This window comes from Protopterus annectens, chromosome 13.part0, assembly GCF_019279795.1.
Source record: "Protopterus annectens isolate FY-2018-M chromosome 13.part0, PAN1.0, whole genome shotgun sequence".
NCBI lineage: Eukaryota > Metazoa > Chordata > Ceratodontiformes > Protopteridae > Protopterus > Protopterus annectens.
Genome location: NC_056747.1, coordinates 1360187254 through 1360207988, shown reverse-complemented (window position 1 = coordinate 1360207988; position 20735 = coordinate 1360187254). Strand labels below are relative to the sequence as shown.

The following is a 20735-nucleotide window of genomic DNA, read 5'->3' as shown; positions in this document are numbered from 1 at the left end:
CCAGAACAGGCCAGGAATCTTGAAAGGGAAGAATGGTAGAAGTAGTAGTTGCATAGGTATAGGGTATAAAACTTCAGCCCTAGAGGGGGCAGTGGAAGGGAACTAATACTGCTACAGTGATCTACTTGAACATTTTCAAGGGTTTTTATACAGATTACTGTGGCAGTCCTTACTGTGGAGAGGATTAGTGGAGCTTGGAAAACTAGGGTTGTATATAAATTGGCAGTACTGGGCTGCAAAAGGCCCTGCTGAATGGCAGCTGCAACCCTTGACCTAGCCATGGAAGCTGTGCCTAGTAAACAGTGGTTGAAAATGTTGATTATTGATGACCAGGTAACTGCCTCAATAGGCTCTGCACTTACACCCCCACCCCAGAAAGAAAAGGCTATAGGGTCTACTGCACCTCTAGTCCTATGGGTTCTCACAGTGCCCTCCAACTTCTTTCCATGACAAAAGACAACGTGCTAGCCATTTAGGGACAGTGTTTAAACAGTGTCTTTTCCTTCTTCCTAGATAAAAAAAGGACACACAACTCATCTGAGATTCTAATGCTCTTCGTTTATTCAGTTAATATACCATGCATGTCTAAGGACACACAACTCATCTGAGGTTCTAATGTTCTTGGTTTTATTCAGTTAATATATCATGCATGTCTAAGGACATACAACTCATCTGAGGTTCTAATATTCTTGGTTTTATTCAGTTAATATATCATGCATGTCTAAGGACCGAAGGATTCGCTCTCCTTTGATGTGCAGATTTGGGAAGAAAACATGGAGATTGACAGTTTTTGTCAGGACAAACTCTGTCATTACCCTTAGCATAAAAGTGGTTCCAAGACTTACCCTGTGCTTACATAAGACTAAAAGGGGCTCTCTGCATAAGTGTCTGTTGTTCTGAAATCATTCTAGGTAAGGTGATTGCCAGCAATAAAGCAAATTCAAAAGAGGGCTGTGTCAGTTGTTTCTGTGCTGTCTCAGACAAAAGACTCCTTTAAAGAAGTATTAACTGGTTAGTGTTGATGCTGGGTAGGGGGGTGTCCACAGACATGCAGGCGGAATTGATAAACTTTTACAAAGATATTTGATATGCCCCAACTGATCAAGGTACTTAATTAGTGGAGAATTATGAAACTGTGTCATACTAAGAACCCAATTCTTCCTGAGGCACCAAACAGAAACTTCTATTTAGTTAACACAGATTTCTATATGCCAGACTTCCTAGCATACTTAAATATGACCAGTATGCCCTCAGTGAATTGGCATTGGAACAGAAACAGTTAATTCTTCCAGGCAGTGATACAGCGTTTCTAGGATGCAGTCTATGGGATACCTATCAAATCTTCGAACGCTCAAAATTTCAAACGTTACATGGTCGAGACCAAACTTTCTAAATTTTGAGTGCTCGAAGATAGACTTTCAATGGCACTGCATGGTGCAGATAGGGAGAATTTCCCTTTTCTGCACTGAAGTGTGGTCTCGGAGTTTGTATATTTAAGTAGGAGGGTTGTGGGGAGTGCAGGGGGCTTGCCCCCCCTGCCTATACTGTTAAAGTGTTTTTATCTGCGTTTCTTTTTTTTTTTTTTTTTTTATGTCGAACATTTGGTCTCGACCATGTAATGTTCGACATTTTGGATGTTCGAACATTTAACACAGACCCAGTCTATGAAGGTCACCTTCTTCTGACTTAGGCTGTCCATCTGCAGTAGCAGTACATAAGGTTTCACCCTAACCTTCTAAATAAGGAGAGGACCGATGCTGTTTGGGACCAAAAAGATGCTATTAAGCACATCCTTAGGTCCACCTTTCTTCCTTCCTGGATCACCACGGGGAAAGGAGGGAACACATGCAGAACAAAACCTCTGCTTCTGAAGAAGAAGGCATCTACTGCCCATTTTTCTTTGCCAGTTGCTGCAGAGCAGAACTTCCAGTGTTATCTGTTGCTGGGACAGGCAAGTATATCTATTCTGGGGCACTTGCCAATTTATAGGAAGTCTTCCCAGAGTACCATCCACTAGGAGAGATCTGCAAGGAATCTGCAGATAATCTAGACAGTTTATCTGCTACAGGATACAGACTACCTATATGGTTATCTGGGACTGAAAAAGTAACCCCTCAAGCTGTAATGGCCAGACTGCACAAGGGGACAGGAATGAGTCCCCTTGGCTGCTGATGTACCACATACAATAGTGCTGTCTGTTGAATTCTACAAAATGTCTGTTTTCCACATGTTATAAATGTCTGTATCAGACCCATCATTTCCTTTACAATTTATATCCTTCTGTTGACCTGCATTCAAAACCCACTGTACTTTGAGACCTCTTGAGTGTGTCTCTGTGGTGGCCTTAAACATCAAGGATAGAGTTTGAGTTTAGGGCTTTTGTCTGAAGGGCACCCTCGGTTCAATCTGGCCTGGCTGGCTGATCATTCTAGCTTTCTAAAGGTACAACAGAAGGGTGATATCATTCAGGGATTGTGGCTGCTGACTCCACATACTTCTTGGGTAGCACTGGAGGCCTCGTGTGCAATCTGACCAGGACAGCCATCAGAATTCTAGAGGTGATAAGTCTCACAGCCCTCAGCAACTTGCTGGTTGCAACCACTGTTGCTAAAGTCAACTGTTGGAATTATTAGGTACAGACTCCACCTAGTCTGGAGAAAGTTGTAATTCGTTGAAATGGATTAAGAACATTGATTCTAGCACTGTCCAGAAGAGCCAATATCAAGCCTCGTAATTCCTGCCTGAGAACTGCATCTGCAACAGCGTTACGTCTTAAAAATATTGAGGATATAATCAAGTCAATATTTCCGCAGAGCAGTGTTGAAACAAGCTAATTAAAGTTTTCGTAACAATAAAGGAATTGCAGCTTAATAATTTTACTATTTTTGTTTACTTAAAAGATTTACAAAGTATGTTTCAAGTTCTCCTCTTTGGAGATTTTTACCTGTGCGTGATGATTTTGAGTAGTGCCCAAAAGACAGGCTGCGGCAAAGATATTCTACCTCCTGGCTTCTTTCCTCTGAACACCATCTCCTGTTTGACGTATTTTGTCTTCAGTCCATGCACGAATGCCGCTTCCAGTGCACAGCAGAGGACATTAGCATCATGATCATCACTCGTTACCACAGCCTCTGACGTGACATATCGCTTAAGCAGGGCCTTCAGAGAGCAGGCCAACTTCTTGTTTATCCTCTACAGTTTCAAGGAACAAAAAATGTATTTTCTAGTCACAAGAAAGGTAAGCAGATCAGCAAAGGAACATTGCAAAAGAGTTTTAACATTTTTGAATAACTATTCTTCATGCCCCTTCTTTGAATCCAAAATTAATCTGAACCACCAAATCTAGCTTAGTGAATAACTGGCCCCCCATAAAGCCCTAACTTCCTAAAAATAAAAAGTATTGGAAAGGTTTGCCATTATGGAAAAGAACAGATTAATGAAGTTTTATGTCTAGAAACACAGCTACTGTCATACTCGCCCTCTGAGGCATCACGGCTACTGTCATACTCGCCCTCTGAGGCACCAGCAGTACTGTAGTGGTGGTCATCAGTCAGTGTCAACACAAGGCTCGGACGTGTACATCGGGCGCACTAAATATGTACACACAGCATTGTTCATCTAATAGGAGAACCCAGAACCCTCCAACCCCGAAAAACTTTTCCCCTCAACCTAAGTTCAGCTCCAGGCCTTAGTCATAACTGCTGACAAACAGTCCATAACACCATCTTTAGAGTTGTTTCATTTCTGGCCACATATATAGAGCATTTAACTAAAAGACAAAGATCAAAGTGCATTTATTGTTGCATGCAGCCTTCATGTGAGCATTTCAGAGCAGCTACCAAAGCAACATCAGAAATGTTAAGTTGTAAAATACCAAAACGATGTCAGAATGTTAAGCTGTACAATATCAAAGCAATGTCAGAAATGTTAAGTTGTAAAATACCAAAACGATGTCAGAATGTTAAGCTGTACAATATCAAAAGCAATGTCAGAAATGTTAAGTTGTACAACATACCCACCATAACACTGGATCTTCAAGAGCATTTTCTGCCAACAGGTTTGCAAAGTACAGTTTACTTTGCCTTTTAGGTTTCAGTTTCCTGCTCCTAGATTTTTCAGTGGCCTCCAGTGCTGTTCTATACCACTGTAATCAGAAGCTCATGTTACTACATCAAGGTTCATGTCTCCACATGCTCTGCTTCCTTCCACCGGCTCCAGTCCCACACTGTAATCAGAAGCTCATGTTACTACACCATGGTTCATGTCTCCACATGCTCTGCTTCCTTCCACCTGCTCCAGTCCCACACTGTAATCAGAAGCTCATGTTACTACACCATGGTTCATGTCTCCACATGCTCGGTTTTCTTCCACCTGCTCCAGTTCCACACCAGAAGCTCATGTTAATACATCATGGTTCATGTCTCCACATGCTATTTGTTTCCTTCCACCTGCTCCAGTTCCACACCAGAAGCTCATGTTACTACATCAAGGTTCATGTCTCCACATGCTCTGTTTCCTTCCACCTGTTCCAGTCCCACACTGTAATCAGAAGCTCATGTTACTGCATCATGCTTCATGTCTCCACATGCTATTTGTTTCCTTCCACCTGTTCCAGTCCCACACTGTAATCAGAAGCTCATGTTACTGCATCATGCTTCATGTCTCCATATGCTCTTTGCTTCCTTCCACCTGCTCCAGTCCCACACTGTAATCAGAAGCTCATGTTACTACACCATGGTTCATGTCTCCACATGCTCGGTTTTCTTCCACCTGCTCCAGTTCCACACCAGAAGATGTTAATACATCATGGTTCATGTCTCCACATGCTATTTGTTTCCTTCCACCTGCTCCAGTTCCACACCAGAAGCTCATGTTACTACATCAAGGTTCATGTCTCCACATGCTCTGTTTCCTTCCACCTGTTCCAGTCCCACACTGTAATCAGAAGCTCATGTTACTGCATCATGCTTCATGTCTCCACATGCTATTTGTTTCCTTCCACCTGTTCCAGTCCCACACTGTAATCAGAAGCTCATGTTACTGCATCATGCTTCATGTCTCCATATGCTCTTTGCTTCCTTCCACCTGCTCCAGTCCCACACTGTAATCAGAAGCTCATGTTACTACATCATGGCTCATGTCTCCACATGCTCGGTTCCTTCCACCTGTTCCAGTCCCACACTGTAATCAGAAGCTCATGTTACTACATCATGGTTCATGTCTCCACATGATCTGCTTCCTTCCACCTGCTCCAGTCCCACACACAGTCTCCAAAGCATAAGTTCTCATTCCGGAAGTTCCTGACAAAGTGTCCTACCCAACAAATGACCAAAGGATGATATGCAGAAAGAGGTTTGCAAAAGCTCCAATAATGTGCGTGTGCATCTGCGTGTGAGAGAGAGAGAGAGAGAGAGAGTGTGTCTACACGTGTGAGAGAGACAGAGTGTGTGTGCATGTGAGAGAGAGAGTGTGTGTGCGTGGGAGAGAGATAATGTGTGTGTGTGCGTGTGAGAGAGAGAGAGAGAGAGAGAGAGAGTCTGCATGTGAGAGAGAGAGAGAGAGAGAGAGAGAGAGAGAGAGAGAGTCTGCATGTGAGAGAGAGAGAGAGAGAGAGAGAGAGAGTGTGTGAGAGAGAGAGAGAGAGAGAGAGAGAGAGAGAGAGTGTGTGTGTGTGTGTGAGAGAGTGAATGTGTGTGTGTGCGCAAGAGAGTGAATGTGTGTGTGTGTGCGCGAGAGAGTGAATGTGTGTGTGTGTGCGCGAGAGAGAGAGTGTGTGTGCGTGTGCATGTGAGAGAGTGTGTGTACGTGTGAGAAAGAGAGAGTGTGCGTGTGAGAGAGAGAGAGAGAGAGAGTGAGAGGGTGTGTGCGCGTGTGTGAGAGAGAGTGTGTGTGTGAGAGAGTGTGAGTGCGTGAGAGAGAGAGAGAGTCTGCATGTGAGAGAGAGTCTGCATGTGAGAGAGAGAGAGTCTGCATGTGAGAGAGAGAGAGTCTGCATGTGAGAGAGAGAGAGAGAGAGAGTCTGCATGTGAGAGAGAGAGAGAGAGAGAGAGAGAGAGAGAGTGTGTGTGTGTGCATGTGAGAGAGAGAGAGAGAGAGAGAGAGAGAGTGTGCATGTGAGAGAGTGTGCGTGTGAGAGAGAGAGAGAGAGAGAGAGAGTGTGTGCGTGCATGTGAGAGAGAGAGAGAGAGAGAGAGAGAGAGAGAGAGAGAGAGAGAGAGAGAGAGAGAGTGCGAATGTGAGAGAGGGAGAGAGTGCGTGACAGAGTGCGTGACAGAGAGAGAGAGAGAGAGTGCGTGCATGAGAGAGAGAGAGTGAGTGTGTGCGAATTGTGTACAGCTAATAGAGATCTGGAAAGAAAGGACGTCTTGTTGCAGCATGGAGAAAGGGGAGGGATTTAATAGTCCAAGAATGTCTTGCATGTAGAGCTGTATTCTTAAAGCCTACTGGCATTAGACCATCTCTTGCGAAGCACGGACTTCTTCATAATGGAGCTTTTATTTCCAAATCACGAGACATTGGTGGCACTATGAATGAACAACATCTGGTCAGCTGCAGGTTTATGGAAATGCAGGATAATTACAGAATAACCAGGGCAAATGCAATGAATTACATGTGGGACACAGTAACCCATAGCTGGACTACAAGATGGAGAGGAAAGATTAAAGCTGCATGCATACATTAAGAAAACGACTTGGGGTACTTATTACTGCAGTGTGAGAAAGCTCACGGTGGAAATGTCAGGACTCACAATGCAGAGTCCCAAAATACTGTGAACAAAAGACAGAAAATACAGGAGAAGAACCAATATCCAAACACTGCTTTTCTCCTTTCCACTTTCTTTGCAGGGGGACTCCCCAAACTCACCCAAATATAAATACCAGCTCAAAGATCACCACACCTCAAAGAAAAAGCAGTATGCAGAGGAGTGGCACTCTAGGACTTGGTAAGAAGTAAATCTGGATTTTTGGTCATTCATTTTCCACATCCTAAGAGTCAGCCCTGAGAGTCGTACCAAATTAACTGGTTACTGTGAGAAGTCAGTAATAAAGGAGAACACTATGCTGAGATGCGTTAAGAAAGAGAAAGATGCCAGGGATACGAAGAGGCCATTGCAGTTGTGCATGGCTCCGAGACAGGGATACGAAGAGGCCATTGCAGTTGTGCATGGCTCTGAGACAGGGATACGAAGAGGCCATTGCAGTTGTGCATGGCTCTGAGAAGCTGCAGGTGGCTGCACTCATCACTGATGTGCAGGCCGCAGCGAAACATAAATATCAGGCTGCATCACAGACAGAACAGAGTACAATACGGGAGCATAAAACAGTAACGCATGGAGGTGACTACATAAATATCAGGCTGCATCAGAGAAAGAACAAAGTACGATACGGAAGCGTAAAACAGTAACGTATGGATGTGACTGCATAAATATCAGGCAGCATCAGAGACTGAGCAGAGTAAGATACGGGAGCATAAAACAGTAATGCACGGACATGACTACATAAATATCAGGCTGCATCAGAGACCGAAGAGAGTACAATATGGGAGCGTAAAACAGTAACGTATGGAGGTGACTACATAAATATCAGGCTGCATCAGACACCGAACAGAGTACGATACGGGAGCATAAAACAGTAACGTATGGAGGTGACTACATAAATATCAGGCTGCATCAGAGACCGAAGAGAGTACAATATGGGAGCATAAAACAGTAACGTATGGAGGTGACTACATAAATATCAGGCTGCATCAGAGACCGAACAGAGTATGACATGGGAGCATAAAAAAGTAACGCATGGAGGTGACTACATAAATATCAGGCTGCATCAGAGACCGAACAGAGTATGATATGGGAGCATAAAACAGTAACGTATGGAGGTGACTACATAAATATCAGGCTGTATCAGAGTACGATATGGGAGCATAAAACAGTAACGTATGGAGGTGACTACATAAATATCAGGCTGTATCAGAGTATGATATGGGAGCTTAAAACAGTAACATATGGAGGTGATTACATAAATATCAGGCTGCATCAGAGACAGACAGAACAGAGTATGATATGGGAGCATAAAACAGCATGGAGGTGACTACATAAATATCAGGCTGCATCAGAGACAGAACAGAGTATGACATGGGAGCATAAAAAAGTAACGCATGGAGGTGACTACATAAATATCAGGCTGCATCAGAGACAGACAGAACAGAGGACGATATGGGAGCGTAAAAAGTACAGTTTTGTACCTACCATAAATGTAGATGTTAGAGGATCCACATTGCTGCAGTCATAACCTGTGGGTAGTCTGCTGTCCTCGGTCGGCCCGAATACCAAAGGGTTAGGCTGGCGTCGGTCATGGGCGCCCGGAGCTGACGTCAGTACGTAGTAGTACTTAAGCGCATGACCGACGCCATATTCTCAGTCTTTCTTGCCCCAGATGTCAGAAGGCCTTAAAAAGAAAAGGCCAGAGCCATAAAGGAGAGAAATAACAATTATCCCCAAGTAATAATAACAACAACAACCACAACCCCAAACCAAAGCGGGGAAGGAGGGAGGGAAAATAGGACTGCAGCAATGTGGATCCTCGAACATCTACATTTATGGTAGGTACAAAACTGTACTATGTTCTTCGTCTCACATTGCTGCAGTCATAACCTGTGGGTAGAATCCCAAAGCAAAGGAAAAGGGAGGCTGGCAAACTAAAAGACATTAGGGGCTGCTAACATGCCCTGTAAGACTGCAGAGGCAAACCCAGCCCTGGACTTGGAGAAAAAGAGGGAGATGATAATGCTTAGTAAAAGTATGAACTGAACTCCAAGTAGCTGCTTCCAAAATGTCCTTAGTAGCTACACCCCTCAAAAAAGCAGTAGAAGTGGCAGTAGCCCTAGTGGAATGAGGTCTAATCCCAGCAGGAACATTCTTCCCATGATGAGAATAACAAAAAGCAATGCAATTACCAATCCACTTTGAAATAGTCTGCTTTGAAACAGCTTTCCCTTGTGAACCCAAAGCAAAAGAAACAAATAACTGTTGAGTCTGTCTGAACTCCTTAGTTCTGCTCAAATAATAACGTAACTGCCTGTGTATATCCAAAGAATGCAAGATTTTTCCCCCTTATTTTGGGGATCAGCATAAAAGGTAGGCAAATGGATAGACTGGTTCAAGGCCACATTAGAAATCACTTTTGGCATGAAAGTAGGGTTAGTAATGCACGAAACTCTATCCTTATGGAATATTAGAAAGGGTTCAACTGCCATGAGAGCCTGCAATTCAGATACCCTTCTGGCAGAAGTAATGGCCAACAAAAAGGCAGTCTTCCAAGACAAAACTTCAATTCAGACGTAGCTGCAGGTTCAAAAGGAGGCAAAGTAAGCTTCTCCAACACAAAATTGAGATCCCAGGAAGGAGTAGGAGCTCTACGTGGGGTCTTATATTTTTTGCCCCTCTAAGAAATTGCTTGAACAAAGGGTGAGAAAATAAAGGAGGGTCACAATCATAGTGAGCAGAAATGGCTGCAGCATGAACCTTCACAGAGGAAAACGACAAACCCTTGTCCAGTAATTCAGTAAGGTACTGCAGTGTACAACTCAAATTAGGTACCGAGACATCAAAATCCTTTGTTGTGCTCCAAAGAAAAAATCTCTTCCATTTATCAGCATAAACTTTTCTAGTGCTAGGCCTAGCTTCCAAAATGACATCCAAAACCTGCTGGGGAAGCTGAGAACCCACAGGCTCTAAAACAGAATACGCCAGGTCGTTAGATGCAGGGACTGCACCCTGACATTGAGCAAATGACTGCTTGACTGGGACAACAAATGAGGAAGCTGTGGTAAAGGCCAAGGAGGCTCCTGAATTAAACTCCTCAGCAGAGGATACCAGTGCTGACGTGGCCAATCTGGTGCTATTAAAATCATGCAAGGCTTGTCCCTCCTGACTTTCAAGAGTACCTAGGTAAGGAGAGGCAGAGGAGGAAAAGCATAGACGTGAAGGTTGTTCCAACTGAAAGATAGAGCGTCCACTTTCCAAGCTTTTGGGTGAAACATCCTTGTGCAAAAGTTTGGTAGTTGGAAATTTAGAGGAGAAGCGAACAGATCTATGTCTGGAGTTCCCCAAGCCAATGTCAACGGTTGAAATACCGGAGGATCCAATTTCCACTCGTGGGGATCCACAATTTGTCTGCTCAATACATCTGCTAGGGAGTTCTGTGCTCCTGGCAGAAACTGTGCTTGAAGAGTGATGTGCAACCCCAGAGCAGTCTCCCACAATATCATAGCTTGTCTGCAAAGAGGGTAAGAATGGGTCCCCCCCTGCTCGTTGATGTACCACATGACTGTAGTGTTGTCTGTTTGAATCAACACCTGTCCTGGTTGAAGTAGGCCCTTGAAAGCCATCAGGGCAACCTGGACTGCTAACATCTCCTTCAAGTTGATATGCAAATGCTGTAATTTGGGAGGCCACGTGTCTTGAATCCATTTCCCATTGAAGTGTGCTCCCCAAGCCAGGTCTGAGGCATCCGTCGTTAAGATCTGACTCGCCTCTGGTCGGGTCACAGAGAGTCCCTTGTTTAGGTGACATTCCTGTGCCCACCACAAGAATTCCTTCTGGATGCACGGTATTATCAGAATGACAGTGTCCAAATCGTGGCAGTGTTGAGTCCATACACTTTTGAGATACCATTGTAGCTTCCTCATATGCAGTTTGGCATTGGGAAGTACCAGAATGCAAGATGCCATGAACCCCAAGGCTTTGAAGGACTGTCCTTGCAGTCAGCCTGGACCGTACTGATAATTGCTGGAAGTAGAGGTGAAGAGTTCTTTGTTTGTCCGGGGTCAGAAAAGCCATCTGAGAGGCTGTATTCAGTCTCACACCCAGAAAGCACATGTCCTGACAGGGTACTAGACTGGACTTTGTTTCGTTCACAGAATACCCTAGGCACCTTAAAACTGCCATCACATACTGTAGATGTTGAAGTAACTTGTCTTTGTCTTGAGCAAGAATCCGGCAATCGTCCAGATAAGGATAAATTTGTATTCCCCTCAGTCTTAAGAAAGCTATTACAGGAGCCAGAACCTTTGTGAACACCCTGGGCAGTAGATAAGCCAAAGGGCAATGCAGAGAACTGATAATGAGAAGTACCAGCCCGAAAACGCAGGAATCTCCTGCAGCTGGGCCTGATAGGAATGTGAAGATAGGCTTCTTTGAGATCCAGAGTTACCATCCAGTGCTCTTTTCCTAGCAGAGGCAGAAGTTGTTGTAATGTTAACATCTTGAACTTTGGAATGTCTAGGTATGTATTGAGAATGGACAAATCCAGAATTGGCCTCCAAGTGTTTCCTTTCTTTGGCACTAGGAATAGACGAGAATAAAACCCTAGGCCTTGTTCTGACGAAGGTACCACCTGGATTGCCCCCATCTGTAAAAGCAAAGAAATTTGATCCTGAGCCTCCATCCTTTGCTGAGGAGGTACATCTGGCATGCCTTTGAAAGGGGGAAAAGTGTGAAAATAAAACTTGTAGCCTTGATTTATTATGTCCAACACCCATTTGTCCTGGGTGACCAAATGCCAATTTTGTTTGAAAAGTGCCAACTTTCCTCCTAGAGGAGCTGCCAGAAGAGAAGGGTCCGGCAGCTGAAGATACAGGTCATTGGGTCTGTTTACGAAAAGGCTGACCCCTGCCCTCACCAGAAGATTGTGCAGGAGAACTCCAAGTCCTAGGTCTGAAAGAACCCTGAGCGTGAGCCCTGCCCCTACCACGTCAAGACCTGCCCTTAGACTGAAAATCCGAAGAAGGGTAAGACCATCCCCTTGCAGGCCAATTCCTGCTAAACTTAGGGGGCTGCACTTGCAAAAATTCCTTAACTGTCTGCATAGACTTAGCTTTGTCTTCCTTCCATCTTTTTCAAAACTGACTCCACAGGGGAACCAAAAAGAACTTCAGATTGAAGGGGAGCATCCAAAATCCGAGCTTTAACATGCTCTGACAAATTTTGATCCTTAAGCCAGGCATGTCTACGAATAACTGAACCAGTAGCAGCCACCCTGGAAGAAGCCTGAAGGGCATCGAAGCCACACTGCAAGGAATGTTTACCAACTTGATCTGAAGCATGAACCAAGTCCTGCAATTCCTTACACTCTATACCCTCAGCTAAAGCATCTACCTTAGCTTTCAATTGACCTAACAGAAAGTTCTGATACTTCAGCATATGGAATTGGCAATTTAAAGCCCTCATAGCTAACGTAGAAGAGGTGTACACTTTTTTACCCCACCTATCCAACGCTCTAGAATCTTTATCCAAAGGTACTGGATTCTTAACCACAGAAGCCCTGACACCCTTAGGTCCTTGAATAACAGTTTCCGGATCAGCTCTAGGGCTCTTGTACAAATATTTATGTGCCTCTGGAACTCTGTAATACCTGTCTGGCTTGACAGGGGCAGGGGGTAAAGAATCAGGATTAAGGGAAGCTTCAGAAAAAACATCCTGAACAACATCTAAAACAGGGGGAATAGCCAAAGGTCTATGCTGTGGCAAAAACAAAAATTCTCTAAGCCTCTTACGAGAATCTGAAAAATCCTGACCTTCCCACTTGAAATGCAAGGTTTCAGAAAAGGAAAAATCCTCTGGAGGTGAAGCAGAAGGACAGGAATCCTCTGCATCCGAATCAGAATAGGGAGGAAAATCCTGAATATCTTCAGCTGAGGACTCAGAGTAATCTGAGGAATGCTCCATTCCCTCTAAATCTGCCTCCACCCTAGGCCTCTTCTCTGGAGGGGGCATAGAACCCCTGATCAAAGTAATCAAATCCTCTGCCATTTTCAACATATGTTTTTTAGGAACAGAACCCGAAGAACCAGAGCTGTGTCCCGTACCAGAAACACCCGGTCTAGCCTTAGCAGGGCCTTTAGTGACTGAAGTAGAAGGCCTAATAACCTTTTGTAAGGATGGAACCACAGAAACTTGAGAGGCACCCTCGGCCTGACCTAACTCCTGAGGGGCCAACTCCTGTAAAAGTAAAGTTTCCCCTGGGATTCAGCCGAGACCTCGGCTGGATCCACAGATTCAACCGTAGATTCCATAGAACCGGCGTCCGTAACGGACAACTCATCCGGTTTAGACCTTAAAGATTTATCTTTTCGCTTTTTAGCGGTAGCGGGCGTCGGAAGATCCGACGGCATGTTGTAGTTACACCGCTTACCGAAAACAAGCCTAGCACAGTCTAATCTGCGTTTAATGGTGCGCTTATTAAATCTAGCGCAAAAGCGACACCCAACTACGTCGTGCTCAGGCCCTAAGCAAGGAATACAGAGAGAATGATAGTCCCTATGAGGTATCTGTTTCCCACAAGAAATACAATTATTAACTTTTTCTGACATCCGGATTAACTGAGGCAAGAAAAGACAAAAATTTTCCCCAACGGGGTACTTAGCCCAACTTGGTCTTCGGTCTGAAACTCGAAAACTGAAAATTTCAGAACGCCGAACGGCACTTGCAAATGCTGCTTCTGCTTCGGACCACGCGGCAAGAAAGACTGAGAATATGGCGTTGGTCATGCGCTTAAGTACTACTACATACTGACGTCAGCTCCGGGCGCCCATGACCGACGCCAGCCTAACCCTTTGGTATTCGGGCCGACCGAGGACAGCGGACTACCCACAGGTTATGACTGCAGCAATGTGAGACGAAGAACATCAGTAACATATGGAGGTGACTAAATAAATATCACACTGCATCAGAGACTGAACACAGTACGATATGGGAGCATAAAACAGTAACGCATGGAGGTGATTACATAAATATTAGGCTGCATCAGAGACCGAACAGAGTACGATACGGGAGCATAAAACAGTAACGCATGGAGGTTACTAAACTTAATTAAGTAGAAAAGACAAGAGGGTGAGGATCAGACCGTCTGCAGAAAGAAGGAACACACTGCCTGGGATACAAAGAAATACCTCTAAACACAAAGGATAGTGGATAACTGAAGGAGCTCTCCAAGGGGGTGGTGTAGTGCAAATAGCAAGTCAATCAGGAAAGACAGAGGCAGGTGGAAGGTGCTTGGAAAGGCTGGTAGCTAAACTGCAATAAACAGATTAAATAAAGATGAGATTCTTCTTGGAATTATATATGCACTCATCAGCTCATCTACATGAAAATAAGGTACTAGCAGGGAAGGGGGCACGGCTGGTTTAGAACCCATAATGTTTCCATACTGCTGTCCTAATGTGCATATCCTTGTATTAACAGACCCTTCAGAAGAAGGGGTTTTCTTCTCTGTACATCTGACTTTTATGTAGAAAAAGCTACACAGAAATGTAGGGACATAATTTGGGAACACATGCTATGCATTTAGAATAAATGCATTTAAAGGTTTAACATAACATATTATAGAAAGAGTAGTTGTGGACAAGAGTTTAAGTAGAAAAAACAAGAGGGTGTCAAATGGGGTATAGCTCAGTGGTAGAGCATTTGACTGCTGATCAAGAGTTCCCGGGTTCAAATCCGGGTGCCCCCTGCAAGGGTGGCTTTTAACCTATGAACCTATAGGCACAGTAAACTAAACCTTAAAAAGGGCACAGTATACTCAAATCAAGGGGTGGCGTAAGCCATACAGAATCGGGCTAGGCTTATAATTGCCTCAGGGCAGATAGCCTAGTATGAACCTATGAACCTATAGGCACAGTAAACTATCACGTGCTTAGTTGGGTATATAAAACGATACATGGTTATGATTTTAATAAATCTAAAAGAAATGTTCAAGATGGGATGCTATGATGGGTACTCATCTGATACAGCTTTTAACAAACACTTCATACAACACCTGTATTAGCGGAAAGGCAGGTCTGAATGTTATAGTGTTTTAGATTTATATTACACTGTACTGATTTTATTTCATAGATATATACTAGGCCAATGATCATCAGGGCCTTTATAAGCCTGACCATGCAGTCCAACCCAGTTGTGTCCCTATGTGCCATGGGCATTTATTAACAGGGGGTATGTTAGGAAGTTTCTCCAAGTATTAGTTTATAGGTATATACTAAGCTAATGATCGCCAGGGCCTTTATCAGCCTGGCCATACAATCCAACCCAGCTGTGTCCCTATGTGTCATTAGCATTTATTAAAAGGGGGTATGTTAGTTAGGAAGTTTCTGGAGGGTATGTTAAAGAGAAATGCCCAAACTATGAATTACCAATTTCCCATCCAATGGTTAAAGTTACTCTTGAATAGGGTTAGGGATGGACTCTGCTTCACATGGTTGGGGAGCCTGTTCCAGTGCACTGGATCTCTGAGACACGTACATGGCTCGCCAACATGTCCTAATTATGTCACACACAACATTTAAATCTTTGGATCTAGTGGCTCTGATGCTGTTCATTTTGCAGAACTTTAAAAAGGTCCATCAGAGTTGGATTGGAGGAGGTCTTGCATACCAGGCATACATTGCCTCTCAATATCCTGTAGGAGACACAGTATACAGACAGGGCTTTAAGGCAACACACGGAATGATGTGTTTATACTCTGGATTCTCCTGGTACTGCACCTTTGTGGGTATTCCAACTGTTGCATACGTCTGGTCAGGTACATGCTGAAGAGGGCATTATACTTAATGATGGGTCTGATAAGGGCCAAATAAAGTGGCACTATGACTTCCTTGGACCTGGATGTCACGCCCTTAGTTATAAGATGGGGGACATCGAATGATTTTCTTAATATCTTGGCCACATATTGGTCAAAGGCCAGATTACTGTCTACACATCTTCCCAGATCCCTGACAACCAAGTCTTAGGGGTGGGGTGTCTTATCGATGTAGTAATTAGCTTGGGTGGCAGTTTTCCCAAAAAACAATAATGCATTTCTTAGAATTCAGTTTTAATCTGCGACTTTGGCACCAGTCATTTGTCTGTGTTAGACTCTCTTGTAAGAGGTCTGTGTCATGGGGATGAATCTATGATACCTCCCAGTTTGCAGTCGTCTGCAAACTTAGCCAAAGGATGCTGACATTAGCCTTTGCTAAAGAAGATGCCAAATAGGAACAGTTCCAACACAGAGCCCTGAGGTACCCTGATGGTGACCCATCTCTTAGTAGAGGTGGTCTCACCAATGCTGACTTTCTGTGTCCTGTCTGTGAGCGAGCTGTCAATCTAGTGAGTTATGTAGGGGGGGGTTATGCTCAGTCTGGTGAATTTGTCAACTATACCAGAGTGGGATATTGTTTTGAAGACCATAGCCAGGTCCAGGTAGCTGGCATGCAGTTTTCTCTTCAACCACTGCCTTGGTGACCTTCTCAAAGAAGTTCACCAGGTTTGCTAGGCATGATCTTTCCCTGACAAAGCCAAATAGGGTTTGGTCCAGTGTCTCAAGGTTGCTTATGTCTAGGCTGACAATTTCCATGATAATTTGTTGTATGGATTTGCATATTAGAGTATGTGCTGCGGTAGCGTTGTCACCTCACAGCAAGACGTTGTCCCGTTCGATTCTCAGCTAGAGCATCTTCTGTGGAGACATGAGTGAATGGGCGTACCTTCGTTGAAGGTTGTGCGTTAGGGCCAGCAACTCAGCACGTAAAAATCAACTGCCAATCATTAGCGGACCGGAGTTCCGCTGTGGCGACCCCTAACCGGGAAAAGCTGAAAGACACAACAACAACAGAACGTCTATCATTATGGGAGTTGCTCTTCCTGTTTTTAGCCATGAGTTTTTCCTTTTGTTATGTACTCTATTAGGGTTAGGATTCCAGCAGTGTGGTTTGTTTTTAGAGTCTGTTTTGGGCTTGCTTCTAGAAGGTTCAGCAGTCTCGATACAGCCATTTACATGGTTGGACAGGGTCTCAGTGAACCAATTCTGCAGATTGCTTTGAACTCGTGGTTGGGGGGGCATTGAACTTTGGCAATTATTGCTTAACAGGATGGAGTTTGCGTTGAAATAGTTCCCAATTGGTACAGGATTTTTTGGGATTACAAAGATGGTTTTTATTTCAAAGGACACAGCTCTGTGGTCCAATCTGACCAGTGAGCTTCCTAATTGGTACAGGATTTGTTGGGATTACAAAGATGGTTTTTATTTCAAAGGACACAGCTCTGTGGTCCAATCTGACCAGTGAGCGTGGTCTCATTTTGGTAAGTCCCAGTTCCAGTATGTTTGAACTCATGGTGGGTGTACAACTATCTGTTCCTGAATATGTGTGCTAATAAAGTCCAGGAATCATAGTGTCTGCAGGTTTGTGGCAGTGTATGTTTCCCAGTCCAAGGAGGTAGTTAAAGTCTCCAAGGAACAGGGTATTTGGTTTAAATAATGTTTGTACAAGACTGCATTACTGCTTGTGTTTTATATCAAGGCACTAAAACTTATTACTGACTCCTGCTGTGTTCTTGTTTTAAATGTATATGCCCAGACATTCAAGTTGTTTATAACCTGATGAATCATGATTGAGAGGTGAAAACTTTGGACAGAGTACCTTTTTTGGGTAGAAGGGATCCATTTTAGAGTAATACTGCTGCCACCTACATGCACTCCTGACAGCGATTCTTGCAGTATAAAGAATAAGAAACACAAGATTCAGATCCAGACATGAAAATGGAAGCTCCAACTATAGCAGGTGGTTTGTTTCGCCCGAAGCTTTGTATTATGAAAATAATTCATGAAGTACATACATATGCAACATGCCAATCATCTTTGTGAACATGACTTGGTAACTGCTTTGGGCCATTTGCCATACAGATCCTGCACTGTTAACATTGTAGCAGAATGTGAGGAAAATTCCATTAACCTTGCAGAATGAAAACGAAAATGAACTAAAAAGAATGCAGCCCGTGGGCATGTATATGCGGCAGCCCGACCCTAACGAAACAATGAAAAGTGCGACCACTACTGCAAAACCTGGTAAAATCTTTAAGGTCATAGTTTCACAAAAGATTGTGTCAAGGCTATAATGTAATGCCAATGCAAAATATTTTCCGGTGCTTTGTGTTAACCAAGGACTGAGCAAATTAAAGTGGAGAAGGAAAGGTCCTAGCAGTGTACATTTAATTTGCATACAGTAAGATAAAGACTTCTTACTTCCATTTATTACTTCATAAACAAATCAAATGTTTCAAGAGTTCTTAAGCAGGTGACTGAAGAGCCAGAAAGTGTTAACATGACTGATGAAAATACTGAGATACAGTCTCACCAAAGCAGAACACAAGCGTCTGACTGACTTACTAAAAAAGATTAACGCTCAGATTAATAAACATGTTTTTCAACTGCAAAGGCCTGGTATGCTGTAAAAATCAAAAAACAGAGCTCTAAGAAACACAACTCAGACAAGCTCCTCGTGGTCCTGCAGAGTGGTCCTAGCTACAGAGAACTCAGAAAAGCAACTACTTTCTGGATTTAAGTATCTTTGCTGTTTTTTTACTTGAAATGGCTTCTCTAGCTTACCCTAAACAAGCTTAAACTGTTTTTTAGCTGTTTGCTGCATTACTTAATATCTGCACTTGTTACATTTTAGTCGAATTTGATCGAAAGTTTGTTTGTTTGTTTAATTTAACTGTTGAGGCTGCCCACTAAAGTGTGCTAGCCTGTGTAACTGATTTATTACTGTTTCTGCATTTTCTGTGTGTTTCTATCTAAAAACAAAAAAAAAAAAAAAAATAATCCTTGTTTTCCCGCCTCTCCTCGACTAGTTTAGACCAGTTTACAGGCATTGCTGTATTCTGGGCTGTGGTGTAGTTCCTGTGTTGTGCATTACCTTACTTGGATAGAAGGAATTTTCTTTGCTCACCAGTGGGAGTGGGGAGCCTTGAGCAGCCTACCTGTCCCTGTAGGAAGTGACCTCAGCACAAGAGCTGTAGTAATTGGTTGTTTTGGACATTTCTAGCTCTTTTGAAGTTCCCTGTTTAAAATCAGCGTTTGCGCCGGTTAAACTAGGTTAAACTTCTTCTGGCTCCGCCAAGTCTGCTCTTCAAATTTTCCCTTAAGGAAGCTCTACTCTTAGTATATTTATTTATTTTTATTTTACATTTGTTGACCGGGATAGTCCGACTGGACACATGCCCGTTTTCAGCAGAAGCCCGGGGAGAAAAGCTCCAATAGGACAAAGTAGGTTATGACAATATTTGACAGATAACATACAATTGTAGTTATACATTTAATACACAGATAAGAAAAAGTTACATTAGTATGTACAATAACAATTATAAAAAGAAACAAAACCTTCATATAGCCAGTTTCAGGTAGAGAGTAGATGGCTTAAAGCCAGTTTCAGGTAGAGAGTAGATGGCTTAATGCCTAGGCGGATAGTAAAATTACTGAGGAAATGGAGGGGGAACTATGGATTAGTCTGGATTAGAACATTGGCAAAGCCAGTGGGATTTGAAGTGGTGGGAGAGGCCTTTCTTGAATGTATTTAAGGAGGTTGAATCGGTGAGACTAGGTGGAAGAGAATTCCATATTTTACCCACTGTGTTGGAAAACAGAGAGTCACCTCCCTGAGTTACAGGATTTGATCGTCTGTGCAAGTAATCTGTGTGATGATCTTAGTCTATTTAGATTTGTGTAAGGGGTAATTAATCCACTCAGACCGGGAGTGTTTTCAGGTTGAGAGAGTATTTTGTAAGCGACTATAAGTTGCTTCTGTAGGAGTAGGTTTGGTAGTTCTATCCAACCTAGGTTCTGAAGATTAGTACAGTGATGGGTTTTGTAGGGCAAGCCCGTAGCAAATCTAGCAATATGATTATAACAACAAGAGAGTTTAGATAGATCCGATTTGTTGGGGTTAGTAAGTATGGGGGAGGCATACAAGAGGGTGGATAGGAGATGGGTGCAAGCAATAGCCACTTTAGCCGTGGGAGTCAGAAAGGATTTTATTCTATAGAGGGACCCCAGTTTCTTATTAACAGTCTTGATAGTTTGGTTGATGTGTACATCAAATCTGAGTTTGTTGTCGATGGTAACTCCTAGTAACTTAGTATGAGGGTCGGGGGAGATGATGGTTCCATTGCTGGATTGTACACAAAAGGGAAAGGTTGGTGTTTTATGGGTAGGATGGAAGAGAAGCATTTTAGTTTTTTTTGGGTTAAGGATCAGTTGACGTTCCGATAACCATTTCTCAACTGCAGTGAAACAGTCTTGAGTTTTGGATAGTAGAATAATTGGCGATTTATCCGAGCAAATTAATGTTGAGTCATCAGCATATTGAATGCATGTGGACTCTGGGATGACTTTGTTAAGATCATTAATAAAGATGGAAAATAGAAGAGGGCCAAGTATGGAACCTTGGGGAACCCCCATGGTGTTGGGTAGGAGGTTGGAGAGCTTGTTATGCCAGAGCACAGCTTGTTGCCTATCAGAAAGATAGGCATGAAACCAGTCTAGGGTTTTATCATCAAGGTAGAGAGTTTTAAGGGTTTCATGCAGGAGTTCGTGGTTGACCATGTCAAAAGCTTTTGATAGGCCCAAGAAGAGAGCTGAAGATATTTTTTGTCATTCTGGTTAAGATTGATAGTGTTTGTGAATGAGAGGAGAGCAGTAGTAGTGCTATATTTGGGCCTGAAGCCATGTTGTGAGTTGGTTAGCAGACTGTCCTGAGTTAGGTAGTGGACGAGTTGTTTGTGAATACATTTTTCCATGATTTTTGCCAGTGGTGACAAAATGGCTATTGGCCTGTAGTTTGAGAGGTCAGTGGATGGGCCACCTTTATGGAGAGGGATGACATGGGAGATTTTCCATATGGAGGGGATTGTGGATTCGGTTATGGTG

General features: G+C 43.4%; 1 protein-coding gene and 1 non-coding gene across 3 annotated transcripts in view; one reads left to right on the top strand and one right to left on the bottom strand.

The window, feature by feature from the left end:
- Nucleotides 1-20735, bottom strand: part of PLEKHM1 (pleckstrin homology and RUN domain containing M1) — a gene marked incomplete in the record, with an annotated part of 788682 nt that overhangs the window by 689455 nt on the left and 78492 nt on the right. For both annotated transcript variants that reach the window (XM_044055392.1, XM_044055391.1), the window contains 1 exon segment: nucleotides 2945-3192. In XM_044055392.1, coding sequence (XP_043911327.1) covers nucleotides 2945-3192 — 248 coding nt within the window.
- Nucleotides 14436-14507, top strand: TRNAS-GCU. Its single transcript has one exon. It is a non-coding gene; the product is annotated as a tRNA-Ser (tRNA).